Source organism: Gymnoscopelus braueri, assembly GCF_963280865.1.
Source record: "Gymnoscopelus braueri genome assembly, chromosome: 22".
NCBI classification, from domain to species: Eukaryota; Metazoa; Chordata; class Actinopteri; order Myctophiformes; family Myctophidae; genus Gymnoscopelus; species Gymnoscopelus braueri.
The window spans coordinates 28136393-28157572 of NC_137624.1; the positions used below are offsets into that span (position 1 = coordinate 28136393).

The 21180-nt window shown below is 40.2% G+C and overlaps 1 protein-coding gene across 3 annotated transcripts in view; it reads right to left on the bottom strand.

Annotated features, from left to right (window-relative positions):
- Nucleotides 1–21180, bottom strand: part of garnl3 (GTPase activating Rap/RanGAP domain like 3) — a 138854-nt gene that overhangs the window by 83038 nt on the left and 34636 nt on the right. For all 3 annotated transcript variants that reach the window (XM_080419800.1, XM_080419798.1, XM_080419799.1), the window contains exon 2: nucleotides 4250–4319. In XM_080419800.1, coding sequence (XP_080275926.1) covers nucleotides 4250–4319 — 70 coding nt within the window. The remainder of the gene's footprint in view (nucleotides 1–4249; nucleotides 4320–21180) is intronic.

Here is a 21180-nt window from a genome sequence, read left to right on the forward strand (position 1 = left end):
AAATGTCCGGATCTCTCCTCTAAAATACCAAAAGTTAAAGTAATCATTATGTAGAATGTCCCATTTCACAACTTATCATATGTGTAAAATGTATTAAAATAGCAGACCTACAAGCACTAGATTGAGAACTTGTAGATCGGCTATTTTCAAATAGCCAAAGTTTAAATAGGGCTGAAGTGGTTAATGCATGTTTTGTAACAATAATCAAAATGTACAAAGTAACTAGTTACTTAAAGTGTTCAAATAGTTGTAGAGGAGTACAAAACAAGTACAATATTTGCCTCTGAGATGTAGTGGAGTAGAAGTAAAAGTATAGAAAATTGGAAATACTCCAGTATACAGTAGGTAAAAGTACCTCAAAATTGTACTTAAGTACAGCACTTGAGTAAATGCACTTAGTTACTTTCCACCACTACACACACACACACACACACACACAGTGTGTTGGTGTCATACAGCCAGCAGTGATAGGCAGCATGTGGTTTCTCGGCATTAATCTGTCTCCCACGCAGCGTCCTGTGTTCATGGACAGACCCCACAGTGGGCTTTCTGGTAGGAAGTCAGATTGCCGTGTTGAACCATAGGAACTTCCTGCTCTCCCATGTGGATATCAGGATGGGCAGGCTCACACACACACACACACACACACACACACACACACACACACACACACACACACACACACACACACACACACACACACACACACACACACACACACACACACACACACACACACACACACACACACACACACACACACACACACACACACACACACACACACACACACACACACAATATTTCGTTGCTGTCGAGCAGAAACCTTTTATCTCCATGTTTCAACTTTTGGTGTGTTTTTCCCCCGTAAATTAACGCCCTACTTGATCACACTACGGTCACACAAAAGGGTCAAAAGAAGCGGATCTACAGGCTCGAAACGCAGCGCGAAGCGACACGTTTTGAGCTTGTAGATCTGCTACTTTTGCTATTTTTTTGCATTTGAATTCTGAAAAGTCACAGTTTTGGACATGTGAGGTTTCCACCCGACTGGGACGACTTGTCAACGTTTTAGGACAGCAGTGAATGCCCTTTTTATTTAAAAGCGAATAGCCATTTTTAACACTAACCCTAAAGCCGAAAGGAATTCTACGACACCGATGCCCAGCTGAGTATAAATAAGACTCCAACCCCAACTCCCTAAATCTAACCTCTGAATACCTAACTTTAACCCCAACGTCAATCTTTGCCAAATAGAGCACTGAAGTCTGACGTAATTTAAGCATCCTACCTGGGTCACGTCCCCCCCCCCCCCCATTCTGAATTCACATAGACATCACGGCTTATTACACAGCTTGGTTGAATGCTTGATTCTGATTGGTCAATCTCTGAATTCAGCGGCGTGTTATTTCTGTATAATGACCGTTGAGCTCTATAACAGACCGCTGTCTAATCAACGACTCAGAGCACCTGCTGCGCTGCTTGAATTTATGCTGTATCCAACATGACAGAAATGTAAACAAACAGACAATATCATTTACAACTAAACGTTGCTCTCAAGAATGCTTTTGAAACAATTTGAAGCGAGAAATAGACAATGCCATAACCGTAAATTGATTATATTTGATCAATTTGTTGTTACTTTTGGGTCAATTTATTTATTTATTAATTAAGTAGCCGTGTAATAAGCGGGATAATTGAAGGGTTGCCGGTCATTATTGAGAAATAAATCCCTTCAGGGTGATTAAGCCTAATCACCCTGTCGGGATTTATTTCTCAATAATGACCGGCGACCCGACAATTATCCCTTGCATATACGAACTGCGTTCCAAAGATAAACAAATGTGCACGGCGGTTTTACTCATATGGGTATGAAGCATCAACTGACGGTGAGAAAACGCTAATGTTACTGCTGCCGAATTAATTACATTTAGCCAGAAACAGACTGTATCAAAGCCACCTCCCTGATAATAGCGCTGGGACAATTTGTTTATTTTTGGACCACAATTCTTATATGAGATGATTCTAAGATGACCCAATGTTATTGTCCATAGAGAAAAAAACGTCCGTGACCCCAGGGGATGAACGAGTGACGTCAGGACTTTGGTATTGTAAGCATAACTCCTCAAATTAGTTTTTAACCGTAAAACACCCATTTCTCTCACAAGGACCATTTTTCTAATTCTACTATACTTGTTGTTGACATTTTCCCCTCACAAGTATAGTAATACAAGTAAACACACACACACACACACACACACACACACACACATACAAGCATGTGCACTCTCTCACACACACACACACACACACACACACACACACACACACACACCAGCGATGACTCATCATCATCGACCACAAGGCAAACATTGACGCAGCGTCTTTGACACACGATGCAGCAGCAGCAGCGTCAGGAGGACAAAACAAGTTGACGTCTTGGGACAGAGAGAGAGGAGAGAACCTCCAGCCATCACTGGACCAGAAATAGCAGATCTACAAGCTTACAACGTGTCACAAAGTTTCAAATATTAACCCATTTAGACATGAGGCCGATTCTAAAGACGCCTTCTAAATAAAGTTTTCTGAAAAAACTTCAAATATGTATAAAAAAATTACAAAAAATGTATGTTGCTATATTACTGTATATAGCAACAGGAACCTCAAAAGGGGTTCCCGTCTTGAAAGGTATGGTTGCAAATAGGGGTTCCCGCCACAAAATGGGTTAAAAAAGCAGAAATAGCAGATCTACAAGCTTACAACGCGTCACAAAGTGGCACGTTGTAAGCTTGTAGATCAGCTATTTCTGCTATTTTTTACATTTTTTACATTATAATGCAAACATTATAATGTAATTTATTTTACTATTTTTAGTAAAAATAGTAAAATAAATTACATTATAATTTTTGCATTATAATGTAAAAAATGTTTACATTATAATGCAAAAATTATAATGTAATTTATTTTACTATTTTTACATTATAATGTAAAAACTATAATGTAATTTATTTTACTATTTTTACATTATAACGTAAAAATTATGACATTTTAAAAAACATGTTTTTACATATAATATACACATTTTATTAAATAATATGTCAACAATTTCTTTGTATATTTCAGTTATTTGTCATATCTGCCGTGTGCAATTTTTGATTACGAAGCCTAAAAGGCTTCATATGTTCAATGCCAAACACACAATTATATCGTTAATCGCCATTATTTGAGTGACAATGAATCATCAAATCAAATGTTGCAATGGTGACTGACAGCCCTACCGACCAGTGACCACACCCCGAGTCATCCATGACTCACCACCATGGATGGGGTCAGCCTCTGTTCTCCAAGCCTCTTCTTCACTCAACAGATACAGTCTGTCCCTCAGGGCTCTATGCCAGTGTCTTTTCAGTTTTTTTTTTCTGTTATTGTGGGGGAAAGAGTTAGCTGGAAAATACCGCTTCTTCGAGCTTTGCAGATCTGCTACTTTTTGATGTGTTCGTGCGACGCCGTAGTGTGATCAAGTGGGCCCATAAAAAAGTTAAAATATGGAAATAAGAGGGTTTCGGCCTTATCCTTATGTCCAAAACTGTAACTTTTCAGGATTAAAATGCAAAAATCGGCAGATCGGCCTTTTGCTTGAAGCTGTAGCATGATCAAGTAGGAGAGTGGTTCTCAACCAGTGGTCCGGGGACCACCAGTGGTCCTTGAGGGGGTTCCAGGTGGTCCCCAGCTAAACGATGGAGAGCTGGTAACCAAATGGACCCATATTAGATGTTTAACTCTCGAGAGCGTAAAATGAAACCAAATGGACCCTTAAGGGTCCATTTGGTTTCATTTTACGCTCTCGAGAGTTAAATTATTGTTAAACATCTGCATTACTTAATTAAATAATTGTTATTTTGATCAACGTTTGCCTGTTATCTCTCCTACGGTACCAACATCACTACATCATGGAATTGTGGACAAAATCTTATTCAACGACAACAAAATATTCTAAGTCTTGGGTCTGAGAGTCTGAATCTCATCAAATGGTGATGAATCCGTGGCTCAAATGCCGAATAAGTAATGGACCCTTGATATGAAAAGGGTTGGAAAAAACCACTGAAGTACGGTGTTAGTTTACACCAACGATATATACAATAATACAGTGAGTGAAGCAGGAGGATGCAGCAGTGGAGGCAGGCGGAGAGAGGGAGGGAGGGAGGGAGGAGAGAGGGAGTGGGGTATAGGCATCATAAAAGGGACTCACCAGCTCCACTGAGCCGTAGTGTTTCCTGCTGAAGTCTCCACGCCGACAGCCTAGGTCCTCAGAGGCAGAGCTGGAACACACACACACATAATGTCATCAGACTCTCCCTGCTCCGTCACTCGCGCGTGCGCACACGCACACGCACGCACACACACACACACACACACACACACACACACACACACACACGCACACACGCACACACGCACACACGCAAACAACGTGCATGCACGCGCACACAACATAAGACGCGTTGCACGCATGTACTGTATGCACACACACACACGGCCAGTATACTATGAATACAGGTGGACAAGCAGCATAGATTGTTTGTGTCCTCTCACTTTGTCTCTCTGTCCATAGTCAATGTATCTATCTTTCTCTCTCTCTCTCTCTCTCTCTCTCTCTCTCTCTCTCTCTCTCTCACACACTGTCTCTCTCTCTGTCTCTGTCTCTCTCTCTCACACACACACTCTGTCTCTCTCACACACACACACTCTGTCTCTCTCTCTGTCTCTCTCACTCACTCTGTCTCTCGCTTGCTCTCCCTCCCTCTCTCTGTCTGTCTGTCTGTCCGTCTGTCTCTCTCTTTCTGTCTCCCTCTCTCCCTCTGTCTGTCTGTCTCTCTCTCTTTCTGTCTCCCTCTTTCTCTCTCTCTTCTAACAGCTTTATTTCCCTTCCTTTCTCTATTTCTGTCTCTCAACCCATCTGTCCGTCTGTCCGTGTGGCTGCTGGGAGCATTGATGACCAAACCAGTAGTGATTGAGACCAGGCCTTGATTGAATTAAGTCTCAGTGATAGATAGAGCCTGTCTGGAAGAGAGACTGCTGGCTCACTTTCTCTCTCTCTCTCTCTCTCTCTCTCTCTCTCTCTCACACATGCGCACGCACACGCTCACTCACACACAAAATACACACACATAACTAAGCGTGCAGCAGACATGGGTGCACTGCACATCAAACTACATATGTAAATAAGCAATCAAGCACACCTAAATAATGAAAACAAACATTCACGTGATGAACATCTCGATTCGTCTCACATTTAAAAGCATCGTTTCAGGGCTTCATTTGGGTATAACGCTGTACAGTACATGCACCAGACCTGAAGCTAGTTATAGAAAATAATATTAAGAACATGGAATAATGATGTTCAACGGAAACATTATGAACTATGTCTCTGTTGCTCAAGTGGTAAATGAGACTAATCGATTTGGTCAATTATTTTAAAAAATTGCCTTTCTGTGTGGAGTTTGCATGTTCTCCCCGTGTCCCCGTAGGGTAGGTACCCTCACAAAAAACATGCAGTAATCCTGGTCTCTATACCGCCTCCCCCTGGTCAGCCAGGGCGCCTGATGGAGGGGAAAGGAACTGGTTGGAATAAATGTGTTCCTTCCACGCACTACGTCCAACCGGGGAAACTCACCCCTGTCAGGTGATTAAGAAGCGGCTTGCTAGCTCCTCATGCATTGAAGGAAGCATGAGCTCAGTTCAGGGCTCTCCCCAGGCTGGCAGAGGGAGAGTAGTGCCCAGGATTACAGCTTAGGCAATTGGCACTGGGTGAAAAAATGGGTTCCAAAAATCGTGGGATAAAAATTTAAGGTAAAAAAATATATATAAAAACATTGTTTTTTTAAATGTATTTAACAAATATTGATGTTGATTTGTTGATATATATATATACAATACAAAATAAATGATCGAAATAATGTGCTTCAAGATTATTCGATTCAAAAAAGTAATCGATAGAATAATCACTAAGAAAATAATCAATCAATCTGTGTGTGTGTGTGTGTGTGTGTGTGTGTGTGTGTGTGTGTGTGTGTGTGTGTGTGTGTGTGTGTGTGTGTGTGTGTGTGTGTGTGTGTGTGTGTGTGTGTGCACATGCACTACTGTTTGTCCAGCTCTCTGGGTGAGTAGCCTGTTATTACTGCTCCATTACCATCCAGCGCAATGAGAGCTCTGACTGCAGTGTTGACACCTTGGTGTGTGTGTGTGTGGTGTGTGTATGTGGTCACTGGTGTGTGTATGTGGTGTGTGTATGTGGTCACTGGTGTGTGTATGGTGTGTGTATGTGACTGGATTCGTTTGCGCAACACAGTCTCCTGGGCTAAATAGGGCTTAATAAGTCTTAACCCATTAAAACCTGAGGCCGATTCTACAAATGACTTCTAAATCAGTATTTCTCAAACTTTTACGAGCCAAAGGACCCCCAAAATGATATTTGGCCGCGGATACCCCCCTCCCCCCCCACACCTGAAAATGTTTCGTGCCAGGGACCCCCAGAAGAGAAGAATAATAAAACATAATTATTCAAAACACTTTCAAGATTTAAAAAAAAAAATGCTCAAAAATAGCAGATGTACAAGCTTGCAGTGCGGCACAAAGTGACGCGCTGTGAGCTTGTATATCTGCTATTTTTGAGAACCCGGGCTACTGTTCTAAGCCACAGCTCTAAATCCTATGTTGTGTATGTGTATGTAGGCAAGTGCACGTGTGAGCGCGTTTGAGAAGTAGACAGCGTGAGGGCAATTTTCTTTTTATGGCAGTTTTTTTATGGTTAAAATATATATATATATATATATATTTAGTTAGGCTTACAGTTAAGAAAAGATCCAGGTTGGGGTTGGGGGGTTAGAGGTTAGGTTTAAGGGGTCGTGGGTTGGAGTTATAGGCATATTTATTATGTAAAATACTAATCAATATGACCTACCTAATAATCAATATATAAAATACAACCTACCAGCTCTATAATCCCCCCTCCAGTTCAGTGATGCTCTGCAAAACTGGTGAACGTCTTTTCTTTATATAAAGAATACACGCATCTATTTATTTTCTCAAAGATTAACAACGGGAAAGGGATCCAAAACAAACTACAATTAAAGGGATATTTCACTTTCAAAAAAACTTTGGGTAATTGTATCATCTACTCAGGCTTTTGTGAGCCCCCCAGACCGTTTTTAAGTTGCTTGATTTAGTATTTAGATATTTGATAATCATTTTATCAGACACGCCCCCTTCCTATACAAACCCATTATAACTTCAAACTCCATTTTGAACATGTTAGATTCATCAAAAACACCCGTCCTTGGTTCTGGTGACTCACCCTGCCCTCCTACGCGAGGGGGCCGTGTTTTTTCGATGGTCTGGGGGGCTCACAAAAGCCTGAGTAGACGATAAAATGACCAAAAGCTTTTTTGAAAGTGAAATATCCCTTTAACTATCCGCCTGCCCGTGTCATAACAGCATAACTGTAGGCTATACTCTGTAATTATTTGCAGCGACTAGGGAGGACTCGTCCACGTGTAGCACTCGATGCACCTCTGCACCGTCTGCCCAGACGGCCCTGTAATGTATCAAACACAACCATTTAGCACAAGACCTGAGGCTGATAAAAAATTATTCCTCTAAATCCTAACAGTTTTCATGTTGGCACAGTGGTGTGTTCAAAACCTTTTCATGTCAAGGACCCTCAAAATGTATTTGGCCGCGGACCCCCCCATCTCAAACTATTTTGTTAATACTTTTATATATTTATATATTTTGTTAAGCCGAGAAGCAAAGATTTCAGTACAAATGTTCACTTAAAAAAATATATATATATTCAAAGATTTGCACAAATTTTCACGATTTTTCAAAGACAAATGCAGATCTACAAGCTCGTAGCTTGTAGATCTGCTATTTTTGAATAGCCAAATGAATCTAAAAATGACAGAGATGCGTTCCCGGATTTGAATGGGTTTAAAAATCCAGACCTCAGTTTGAACTCTCTGCGTGAATCGTCCTTTTGCTGCATGTGAACTTTCTCCCTGACTACAACCACACACCAGAGAAAAATACTACCACAGCGGTTCTCAAAAGTGGGGTCACCGGGGGTCCATGAGGGGGTCCATGAGGGGGTTCCAAATTGACCCTTACAGGTCTGTAACTCTGAGAGTGTACGAATGGAACCAAATGGACCCATTTGGGTCCATTTGGTTCCATTTGTACACTCTCAGAGTCATGGAGGGACCTTGAAAATAAAAGTTGAGTTAATGTACCATTAAAATAAGTTCAACTACTTTAACCACCACCACTTTATCCACAAGTTTCCTAGGGCGTTGCGGGCATCACTTCCTGTCGCTTTGATCAGGTATCAGGTATCAAATCGACAGGAACTGATGCCCACAACTCCCTCGGAAACTTGTGGATACAGGACATAGAGGCTATTGGAAAATAGCCGATCTACAAGCTCACTGAGATCTGCTACCTTCAAAACATCTTGAACATTTTTGAACATTTTGTACTATTTCTTTATTAAAATTTGAAAATGTGTTTTTTTTTTTTATTGGGGTCCGTGGACAAACATACATTTATTTGGGGGTCCTTGACATTAAAAAAGTTTGAGAACCACCGGTCTATCGCACCACAGAAGAGCTTGTAGATCTGCTCGTTGTTGTTTTTGTTGCTATATGACATAAAACAAAAAAAAAAAAAAAAAATATATATATATATATATATATATAGGGCTTAAGTGATTAACTCCATTACTGTGATTGATTGTTTACGTCTCTATTTTGTTGGCTCGTTCGGCCCCTCATCAACGTTCTCTCTCTCCTGTTACAACGTCCTCTTAACCCATTAAATCCGGGAACGCATACAGTGTGTCATTCTTTTTATAGCTATAACCATTATTTTATACTTTGGGCTATTCAAAAATAGCAGATATACAAGCTCATAGCGAGTGCTGCGCTTACGAGCTGGTAGATCAAATCTTTGAATATACAGTATAGATGGGTTTCCGCGCGACGTCATCACAGAGCAGAGTGCGCAATCTGCGCATGCGCGGGGGAGAACGAACCGGAAGCGCCATTCACTCTATTGTTATTTTCGGGATTTAGATAGGCATAATGCTGCTATTATAGGCATAATAGGCATAATGCTGCTATTATATACAAACAGATCCAACTTCCAACAAATCATTTTTATTGAGTAAAGAAGATATTACAAACTGCATCATTTAATCTACTTTCATTAAACCTGGTGAAGACCATTTATTTTAATGAATGTACAATGGCCAGAGATGCTGCGGGTAATAGCGCCCTCTACAGGCTCATCCCGCCACTGCGCGCGCATCATCCTCTCATGTTTACAAACAGGAAACCCATCTATATGTTTTTTAAAGCGAACATTTTAACTCCAAATGTCTTCTAAATCCTATGAGTTATTAAAAGAAAAAGAACTCATGTTGTTATAATATCAGGGGTTCTCAAACTTTTTCATGTCAAGAACCACCCAAAATGATATGTATTTGGCCGCGGACCTCCCCCCCCCCCCCAACGCAACATATTTTGTTCCCGGGACCCCAAGCAGAAGCAAAGATTTTAGTTAAAAAATATATATATATATATTCAAAGATTTGCACACATTTTCCACGATTTTTCAAAAAAATTGCAGATCTACAAGCTCATGGCGCGGCACTCGGTGCCGCGCCATGAGCTTGTAGATCTGCTATTTTTTTTTAATAACCAGAGACATCTTAAAATGACGTTCCCGGGTCTGGGATGCGTTCCCGGTCTGAATGGGTTAAAGGGACACTTCACCCCAAAAAAAAACTTTGTTTCAATGGATTAGTCACCCCATGGAGTTTTAGTTTTTGTCTCATTCCTAAGACAATAATTTGATGACCAGCGGACCGGTAGGCAGCGGTTCCGGTAGGCAGACACAACGAACTCGTTGTGTCTCCTACCGGAAAACCGCTGCCGGTCATCAAATTATTGTCTTAGGAATGAGACAAAAAACTTAAAAAAATATCCATGAATTCAAGTCTCCATGGGGGTGACTAATCCATTGAAACAAAGTTTTTTTTGGGGGGGTGAAGTGTCCCTTTAAGGAACGTCAGCAGATGCAAATATAGGCCTGGTCCTGGAGGAAGTGATGAAGCGATAAAAGTCCTCGCCTTACACACCCTTTTCTCTCTCTCTCTGGATCAGTGTTGCAATGTTGCCAACTCAAATCTTTGCTTCATGGGGGGGTCCCTGGAACAACACATTTTGAGATGTGGGGGGTCCACGGCCAAATACATGATCTAAAAAAATGATTTCTAAATCCTAACAGTATGTAGCTATTCACCTGTTTCCTAGGCTGTGTGTTTTCCACTTCCTGTCGATTTGATCCAATGAAATCCAATGAAACTGGTCAGATGACCAATGATAGCCAATGAAATCGACAGGAAGTGGGAAACACACAGCCTAGGAAACAGGTGAATATCAGTGGTGCTCCAACTTTTTCATGTCAAGGACCACCCAAAATGATATGTGTTTGGCCGCGCGGACCCCCCATCTCAAAATATGATGTTCCCAGGGACCCCCGTGAAGCACAGACCGGAGTTCAAAATGCTCGCTGTAAAACATATGGATACGATACAGATCTACAAATAGCAGATCTACAAGCTCATAGTGCGGCACTCGGTAACTAACGTTTTCAAATAATTACTGCATGACATTTGCCTCTGAGATCAGATGTAGTGGAGTAGCGTAAAAGTACCGAAAAATTGGAAATACTCCAATAAAGTAAAAGTGCCTCAAGTACAGTACTTGAGTAAATGTACTTTCCGCCACTGAGTCTCATTCATAGAGGACAGTGGTCAGAGAGAAAAGAAAGCTCCGGTGTTACATTTGTAACTCAGAGATCGTACAAATAATGCAACCGTTTACATTTGCACTATCTCTGAGTTGGGTGCCACGCTATGAGCTTGTAGATCTGCTATTTTTTGAAAAATCGTGAAAACGTGTGCAAATCTTTGGATTTTTTTTTTTTTTTTTAAGCGAAAAATTTTAACTCATGTTACAACTTCTGGGGGGTCCCTGGAACTAAATAATTTGAGATGGGGGTCCACGGCCAAATACATTTTGGGTGGTCCTTGACATGAAAAAGTTTGAGAACAACTTACAGCAACATACGTTTAAAAAAAAAAAAAAACTGTTCCCCAGCCGCAAAGATTTGAGTTACAAATGTTCGCTTTAAAAATATGCATTCAAAAGATTTGCACAAAACTTCCACGATTATTCCCCCAAAAAATAGCAGATCTACAAGCTCACAGCGCGGCACTCGGTGCCGCGCTGTGAGCTTGCATACCTGCTATTTTTGAATAGCCAAAGAAATCTTAAAATGACACACAGATTGGGTTAACACTGAGGATTTGAATGTGTACACAGTAAGTTTTTTTAAGGTCTGGATGCATGTTATAGTCACCTGCCTCACAGCTACTGGGATGGATGTGCGGCGTTGCTAATTAGTTCAGAGTAATTAGCCAATGCCGCATGGATGCGCGTGGATTCTGCTGACGCGGGGCGAACGCAAAGTTTTTTTTGGACTGTGTCGCATGTTTTCTTTAATGACTTTTTATCCCTTCGGTAGTTCAAGGTCAGGAAAGGTCAGCGGTACGTGGCAATTTACCTCATAATTTGCTGAGCTCCAAAATTGGTGTCTATACTGCCTCTAAGCTACTTTCATACTGTATCTGCATTTTTAGACAAATTAAAAACACACAATGGAAATTACAGAGAGGTGAACACTTCGGTCAAACTATGGTTTCCAGTGTGCCGTTGGGCCTTGACCAGTTTACCGCACACATCATTATGCTCCTTTGTGTGCGCGTGCGCGAGGATTCGGGTTCGAATCCGAACCCGGTCTTGTCTCGCACGACTCTCCTCTCTCGTTGCCCTTGGTTTCCTGTCTCTCTACACTGACCTATCTGAAATAAAGCATGAAAATGCCAGAAAGAAACCTTTAAAAACAAAACAAAATAAAATGCATAATATCTATGGCACTATCACTGAGATGTTTGACATCCGCTTCTAAGTGATGTCTCGCCTGTTCAAGAGACACAAAGGACTGTGTTTATATCTGCTGCTATATAAAATGCCTTGTTATTTCGCTAGTAATAGAATTGCTATTTTCTTGCTATTTTCTACTATTGTTTTAACCATGCACTTTATTTGACATAGCTTATATTACATTAGGAATGGTTGACATATCTAACTAGTTTTCCTTGTTTCTTTCTCTCCCTATTCTTGCCCCTTTTCTTGAGACTACTTTCTAAACCTGTGACGTGACAATAAAGTTGAATCTGAATCTGAATAATGTTATTCAGTGTGTGCATTGGCCAAACGCAAGTAATAACTTCCGCATAAGCTATACTGTAGTTATTTGCAATTTTCAGTTAATGGTTGCCAGTCGTGCTGCTCCATATTGGACAGCATCAGGAAATGGGTTCGCTGATGTTTGCAACGAGCGTACTAGAAAATGAGACGATATCACACAGTACTTCCATGACACTCATTATATTAAATAGATGGCTTTTTTAAAAAGCCATCTATTTAACCCATTAAGACCGGGGAAACGCATCTGTGTCATTTTAGATTTTAACCACTTTAACCATTATTTTATACTTTGGCTATTCAAAAATAGCAGATATACAAGCTCCTAGTTCCGCGCTATGAGCTTGTAGATCTGCTATTTTTGAAAGAATCTTGAACATTCGCGCATATCTTTGAATATATATATTTTTTTAAAGCAAACATTTTTTTACTCAAATCTTCTGGGGGGTCCCTGGAACAAAATATTTTGGGTCTCCTTGACATGAAAGTTTGAGAATTTATAGCAACATAAACTGTTAGGATTTAGAAGACATTTGCAGAATCCCCAGAGGCAAAGATTTGAGTTACAAATGTTTGCTTTACAAAAAATATATATATATTCAAAGATTTGCACGTATTTTCGCGATCTTTCAAAAATAGCAGATCTACAAGCTCGTAGTGCCGCGCTACGAGCTTGTATATTTGCTATTTTTGAATAGCCAAAGAAATCTAAAAATGGACTCAGATTCTTTCCCGGTGTAAATGGGTTAATATATATACTAGTTGTGCTCTCATAATTCTCCCATGGGAAATGAAAAACAAGCTAATTCAATGTTTCCAGCTATGAATACGAGAGTCAAGACAAGATGCTCGGAGTCGAAGCTGAATCAATTGACACGTGAGCTGAAGCACTTTGAACGTAGTGACACCCACGCTATCTACTTTTAAGAGCTGTGAAAGTTCCGTTCAGAGCAGCAGGGCTGCTATGATTTTACTTGACGATTTAACTGTGTTTTTGGCATCGACCACTGGAACATATTCATAAAAATGACATACATTTATGACAATTATCTCAAATAATTGCTATTAGGCGATTATGTCATAGCTGTGACAGGCCTATACCAGTATGACACATCATCAGTGTGCTAACCATTGCAAAGAAAGTCCAAAAACATGCTGATTAACAGGGTACATTAAAGGTTTAATGACATTCACTTTTACACCACATTCAAAGTCTTTGTCCTGGTCCTTCAAAAGTGTACAAAAAGTTTTAAGTGAAAATTCCATTCCAGTGATCAATGGCAGGTGTTTTTCTCTCACATTTCTAAAGCCTTTTCAACTGCAATGAAAAAAAGAAATCTTTGCCTGCGGGTGTCGCTGGTGAGGGATTTTGCCTGTCAATCATCGCCTCTGCTCCGCCCCCCCCCAAAGGAAAGGATAGGGGAGGGGAGGGGCAAGGAGGAGAGTGGGCGGGATTAATCGACTGTGACCTCACTGTCGAAGAGCCTAGCTCAGATTACTTTTCAGCCTAATTATTCAGAAAACCCCAGACCACAGAAAATCCACTGAATGTTCTAAGTTCAGGTTTTTTGGGTGTAATTGAAGTCATAAAACCCCAAATAAAACATTGAAAATAAAAAAAGTGAAAATGAATGTCATGATACCTTTAACAACTTTAACCCTATACGCTTCATGGACTGAGGTCCCAGGGGTCTATAGCCTACTTGGGTCCCCTCCTTTTTGTCTCTCTATACCAAATGGTTTTGCTAAAAGTATGCCGTTTTAAACTCACAACATGTCGTCTTGCCTATTATCACAGAATGTTTGCCTATTATGACATGACGCCCAGAATAGGGATGCTGTGTTCATGTGGGAAATGTGTAGGGTGTCAAATTATGAAAGAATTACACAATTACAAAATTTGGGGCGAGAGAGAGCCTTTGTCAAGAAGAGAGGTTTGTGGTATCTGCTCATTTTTTGCTCTGTATTCCCATGTGGCTATACGGGCTCGGCGCGGCTAGGAATGGCAACCAGTGTGATGTGTCTGGAAATAAAAGAGTACTTTGAAATAAGAACCGTATGGCTGTTGTCTGTCCTACCACATTGAGCCTGTCACAGACACAGAAAAACAGGACCCAACCACCAGTGGCATAACATAATGGACCCTTTCTTAGACCCTCTGCCATAATACTGTACACAAACGTACACACACACCACCTCCATCACAATGTGCTATAGTATATAGCATCATCAGACATTGACAAAGACGCGGGAGTAAGAAATGCATCCACACAATCTCCTGCTCTCTGTTCTCCTTCATGTTCTGGGTGAGCAGACCACAGTTTTTTCGTGTTTTTGGTTGCTAAACGTCCTGAAATGGATCCACCGATTGTTTGTTAGTGAGATGTAAGACGCAACATAACTTACAGCGATGGCTGACATGTTGTCACTGGACAAATGAGCACGTCATACCCCAGCAATACTTTTTCCACTGGATTATTTTGGCAACAAAACAGCAAGCACGTAATTAGTGATAAACAGTGAACAACAGCTCTCGGTTTGCTTGGCTTGGGTGGCTTGTATTTATACTCATTATACTAGGTCACAGCTGAAGAAGTCAGGCAATTGGAGGACATATACATGGTGTTGGTTGAAGTTGCATCACAGCTTTTTGCTAAACTGAGTCGCAGCAATACCTGAATGGAATTTGATGGGTGATTTTATACTTAACCCATTCTAGACCTGGAAAGTCTATACGTTGTTATACATTTCAATATGGGAAAGCATGTGTCATTTTAGTTGTCATTATATATCGTCACTGTCGGGTAGAAACCACGTATCTCCAAGTTTCAAATTTGTATGTTTTTTCGTAAATTAAAGCCCTATTCATCATGCCAGAGTGTCGCACAAAAGGAGTGAAAATAGCAGATCGGCTATTTTCACTATTTTAAATCGTTTTTAAAAATAATAATAAAAAAGGAACGGTTTTGGACATGCAAGGTTTCCACCCGACAACAACAAAGATATATAGCAACATGATTTAAAAATAATAATTTGAATAAAAGGTTTTTCAGAAACTTTTGGTTAGGATTTAAGAAGGTGTCTTTTGAATGGGTTAATTGTCGAGCACCACAAGTAGCCTATCTACGAGCTCCAGCACCATAGCCTGGCATGGCCAGACTAATATCACTGCGTCGATATTAGTCTGGAATCTCTGTGTGGAACCTGTATTTCCAAGGGGTGAGTTCAAAGAATGCCTCTGGTGATAAACCCGCCCCCATATTTGCACACCGGGCCCTGATTGGTCCCTCACTACTTCGGAAAGGGGAGTGAAATCCAATCACAACTGGGCAGTGCCAGAGGACAATTTTTTATTTGGTAGATTGAGATTCATCTGGTTTCCAGGCTACTAGCTCCACAAGTAGCCTATATCTACAAGCTCTGGCAGCAGATCCGCTATTGTTCGGTGCACAACACCGGCGTGCAACCAAGTACAAATCGGGCATTAAAGGGATATTTCACTTTCAAATACAAAACCTTCCTATACAAACCCATTATAACTTCAAACTCCATTTTTAACATGTTAGATTCATCAAAAACACCCGTTCTTGGTTCTGCTGACTCACCCTGCCCTCCTAATAGGCGAGGGGGCCGTGTTTTTTCGATAACTTTTTTCATTTATTTTTAAGATTGTTTTTGGAAAATGAAAAAAGTTTAATACAATAAAAAAAATTAATAAAATAAATGAAAAAAGTAATCAAAAAAACACGGCCCCCTCACCTATTAGGAGGGCAGGGTGAGTCAGCAGAACCAAGGACGGGTGTTTTTGATGAATCTAACGGGTTAAAAATGGAGTTTGAAGTTATAATGGGTTTGTATAGGAAGGGGGCGTGTCTGATAAAATGATTATCAAATATCTAAATACTGAATCAAGCAACTTAAAAACGTTCTGGGGGGTTCACAAAAGCCTGAGTAGACGATGAAATGACCCAACATTTTTTTTAAAGTGAAATATCCCTTTAAGCTGACATGATTGTGCAAGCACAGGTGCACGGCAGCCGTGTTGCCATGTCCGCTTGTTATTAAGCGACTTTGGGCTTGTTTTTCTGTGAAGTCGCTTGTAAATATTAGTAGTTGCGGGTTGTTTATAAAGTGTAGTTGCTAATTTGGGATTGCTTCCCTTTTTTATTATTATTATTTAAACCAGTGATTTTCAAATATTTTCATGTCATGGACCCCCAAAATGAATATGTATTTGTCCCTAACCGCCATCGGAAAATGTTTTGTGCCAGGGAGCCCCCGTATCAGATTTATGCTGTTGGAATTTTTCAAAAAAATCTTCCAAATATTTTTTGGGAAAATAGCAGATCTACAAGCTTGTCGATCGGCTATTTTCAAACAGCCTATGTATACAGTAATATAGGTTTAAAAAGTGCTATAGTCGCTCCTTTTGGGCTTGTTTTCATAGACCTGGTTGTGTTATTTCTCTCACAAGATCTGGCAACACACTGCACGCCAGCGCAAGCTACCCCCATGAATGTACTGTACTGTCAAATGAGTGATGCTGTTGACACGTGGGAACATGTAGAGAAATGCTACGGCCCAGAACTGAGCCTCACCTGAAGATGATGGATCACCAGTATTATTGCAGAGCACTGGAGGATATATTGGAGGATATATATTGTAAGGATAGGATGAATGCAAGGTACTGTACTTAAGTACAATTTTGAGGTATTTGTACTTAAAGGACGACTTCACCCATTTTCAACCTATCTTCATATAATAGGTCCTCACTAATGCTTATGATATAATGGTAAAAAAAAATTCTACTCAGTCTGTGTCTCAGAGGAGGGCTGTAGACAGTTCAGAAACCCGTCTACCAGTGACATCATCGATGGGGAATCCAAGCTAATAGAAACGGCAGGCTTGGTATTCCTGGAAAGTTGCAATGCAATAATAGATCCCATTGTTCTCGCTTTAATAAAAATCAGAATCAAAACATTTTAATCTTTTTGGGGGAAAAAATCCTGCCTAACGATGATGTCACTGGTAGACGGGTTTCTGGACTGTCCACAGCCCTCCTATGAGACACAGACCAAGTCGATTTTTTTAAAATCATTTTATCATGAGCATTAGTGAGGACCTATTATATGAAGATAGGTTGAAAATGGGTGAAGTTGTCCTTTAACTTGAGTATTTCCAATTTCCAATACTTTTACTTCTACTCCACTACATCTCAGAGGCCAATATTACAATATTATACAAAATTATTAATTAACAATAATTTGAAAACTTTAGTTACTAGTTACTTTGCAGATTTTGCGTATTATTACAAAACATACATTAAAGGACGACTTCACCGATTTTCAACCTATCTTCATATAATAGGTCCTCACTAATACTCATGATAAAATGGTACAATTTGTTTCTACTCGGTCTGTGTCTCAGAGGAGGGCTGTGGACAGTTCAGAGTCCCGTCTACCAGTGACATCATCAATGGGGAATCCAAGCTAATAGAAACTGCAAGCTTTCTATTCCTGGAAAGTTGCAATGCAATAAAAGAAGCCATTGTTCTCGTGTTAGTAAAAATCTAAATAATTTTTTTTAAATCTTGTTGGAAAAAAAAAATCATGCCTAACGATGATGTCACTGGTAGACGGGTTTCTGGACTGTCCACAGCCCTCCTATGAGACACAGACCAAGTAGAAATAAATGGTACCATTTTATCATGAGTATTAGTGAGGACCAATTATATGAAGAGAAGTCGTCCTTTAACCACTTCAGCCCTACATACATTTCGGCCATATGAAAATAGCACATCTACAAGCTCAAATTGCATCGCATTGCGATCTACAGCTTGTACATCTGCTATTTTGAAAAAGAATAATTATACATTTTGAACTTGGGAAATGGGACATTCTGCATAATGAGTACTTTTACTTTTGGTACATTAAGTACATTTTGAGGCCAATACTTTTGTACTTTTACTCAAGTACATGTTTTATTCCAGACTTTTACTTGTACAGAGAATATCTACTGTACATTGCAGTATTGATAATTTTACTTAAGTAAAAGAATGTAGTACTTTTTCCACCACTGGTTGCTAGACCCCCTCTCCCCACACACACACACACAATTTAGCAAAGATGCTAATTTACATCCGCAGTGCCCACAACAAACATACAAACAAGACAACAGACAATTAGAGTACATTACATTACACAGGGAAAACAAAGCATAAATACAAAAAATGTATTTAAGGGTAACTATTTTTTACTTGGCTCATATGGTATTGCACTAAGAAAATAGCAGCAGTTTAGAGGGCAATAGTGGTATTCTTAAGTGAGTTGTGTATAAAGTGCAGCATTACTTTCAAGTAGTACAGGATATACCAAATACGTTGTCAAATATCCAGTCCTTTATAGGCTGTCAATGAAAATAACATCAAGCTCACAGCCCCCCACACTTCCATTTTGCCTTAGTTGCGCAAACAAGTCCTATACGGTAAATTGAATTAGCCGAAGCCTACAGTATCTAGCTTGCTGCTTAGCAGAAGTGGAAATTCAAAAATACATTTTAAAAAGATATTTAAAAATGTCACGAAAGGAAATGACAGATCAGATGACAGCTTCCTGTTCACATCTTGTGTGAGGCACAGTTACTAGAGCCTGTAGCATTCACATGGCTTGCTTGATAGAGTAATTAACCCTTTAAGACCGGGAACGCATCTGTGTCTTTCTTTGGATTTCTTTGGCTATTGAAAAAAAGCAGATATACAAGCTCATAACTTGTAGATCTGCTATTTTTGAAAAATATATATATATATTTAAAGCGATTTTTTTTAACTCTGTTACAACTTCTGGGGGTCCCTGGAACATAATATTTTGAGATGGGGGTCCACGGCCAAATATATTTTCAAAACAACTGTTAGGATTTAGAAGACATTTGTAGAATCCCCAGAAGCAAAGATTTGAGTTACAAATGTTCGCTTAAAAAATATATATATATTCAAAGATTTACACACATTTGAACGATTTCTATCAAAAATAGCAGATCTACAAGCTCATAGCGCAGCACTTGGCTAATGAGCTTGTATATATTGCTATTTTTGAATAGCCCAAAGACATCTTAAAACGACACAGATGCGTTCCCGGTCTTAATGGGTTAAAATAGCATGGAGTATGGAGTCCAGTGCTTCAGTACCGTAATAAAAAGATTCAACGGAACGCTCTTCTCCTAAAAGGAGGTGATTTGTTACTTTAAGAGGGGCTGTCTCCATGCAACGTAGTGGGCTAAAAACAGATACGGACTGGTAATGAACATTGCCCCTATAGCCTCTCTATATGTGAGGTATTGAGTTGCCCTAAAAGGCCATTTGAGATTTGTATTAGGAAGATGAACAAGATCATAGTATGGAACTGAATACAAATTATGGCCAGACAAACAGATGTCTTCATAACCTCGAGTGAAGACGTACAATAACACTCAATCAAGAGTATGAGACTTTAAATGCATGGATTCCAAAACAAATCTAAAGCAAGTGCAAGGCAAAAATAAATAGGTCCTATATGACAATAAATATAAGAAGCATTGGCATTTTATCCCACAATATGGAGCCAGGCATAAATTACATTATCTATACATGAATATGCATAGCATGCTCTACACTAGAATACACTTATTATGAATGATAACACACACACACACACACACACACACACACACACACACACACACACACACACACACACACACACACACACACACACACACACACACACACACACACACACACACACACACACACACACACACACACACACACACACACACACACACACACACACACAGGCTTGAACCCTTGGAGAGACCGAGTCAGGGGGGTCAGTGTCTTGGGAACCCACTCACGGGATGGTAAATAATAGCCATTATTTCCTACATCTACTACTGTCTTCTCTCTGATGGCTTTCCACCATCACTGGCACTTAATTATTGATGCTAATTCACGTTATTGGATCATTAAAGAGAATATAACCGATTCTGTGCACACACACACACACACCACCACATCACATCACATCACATCCACATGCCTAAGAGGAGGAGCACTACTGGAGTGCACACTGCAGTGTTGGGTCTGGTGCTCTGCAGAGTGTTTTTTGCATTCATCTCAGAGGAATCCCTGCTCATCTATAGAGAGCTACACCTCAGTCAACTCAGTCTACTGATACATACATATTATACATACATACATACATACATACATACAAGCAGAGCGGGCGCAGCAGCCACTGCATACTGCCAAACCTACAGTATCATTTGCATTTAAAGCCATGCTGGTGTTGTTGCACGCAGTAAATAGCAGATTTACAAGCTCACCACGCATCACATGACGCGTGGTGAGCTTGTATATCTGCTATTTACTGATAGATCTGCTATTTACAGACCTATTTACGGATAGATCTGCTATTTACTGCTATTTACTGATAGATCTGCTATTTACTGATAGATCTGCTATTTACTGATAGATCTGCTATTTACTGAGCAAGACACCAGCACGCAACTAAGTATAAATGAGGCTTTAGTTTAGACCAGTGCTTCTCAAAGTGGGGTCCAGCGGGGCCAGGGAGGGACCCTCAGGGTTCCACATCTGGACCCTTACAGGTCTCAGAGGTCTGTAACTCTGAGGGCGTACACATGGAACCAAATGGACCCCCGTGTGCACCTTCAGAGTTATGGGGGGGGGGGTCTTTGAAATGAAAACGTTTGAGAACCACTGCTTTAGACTAGGTATCGACCACGTCGCATGTTA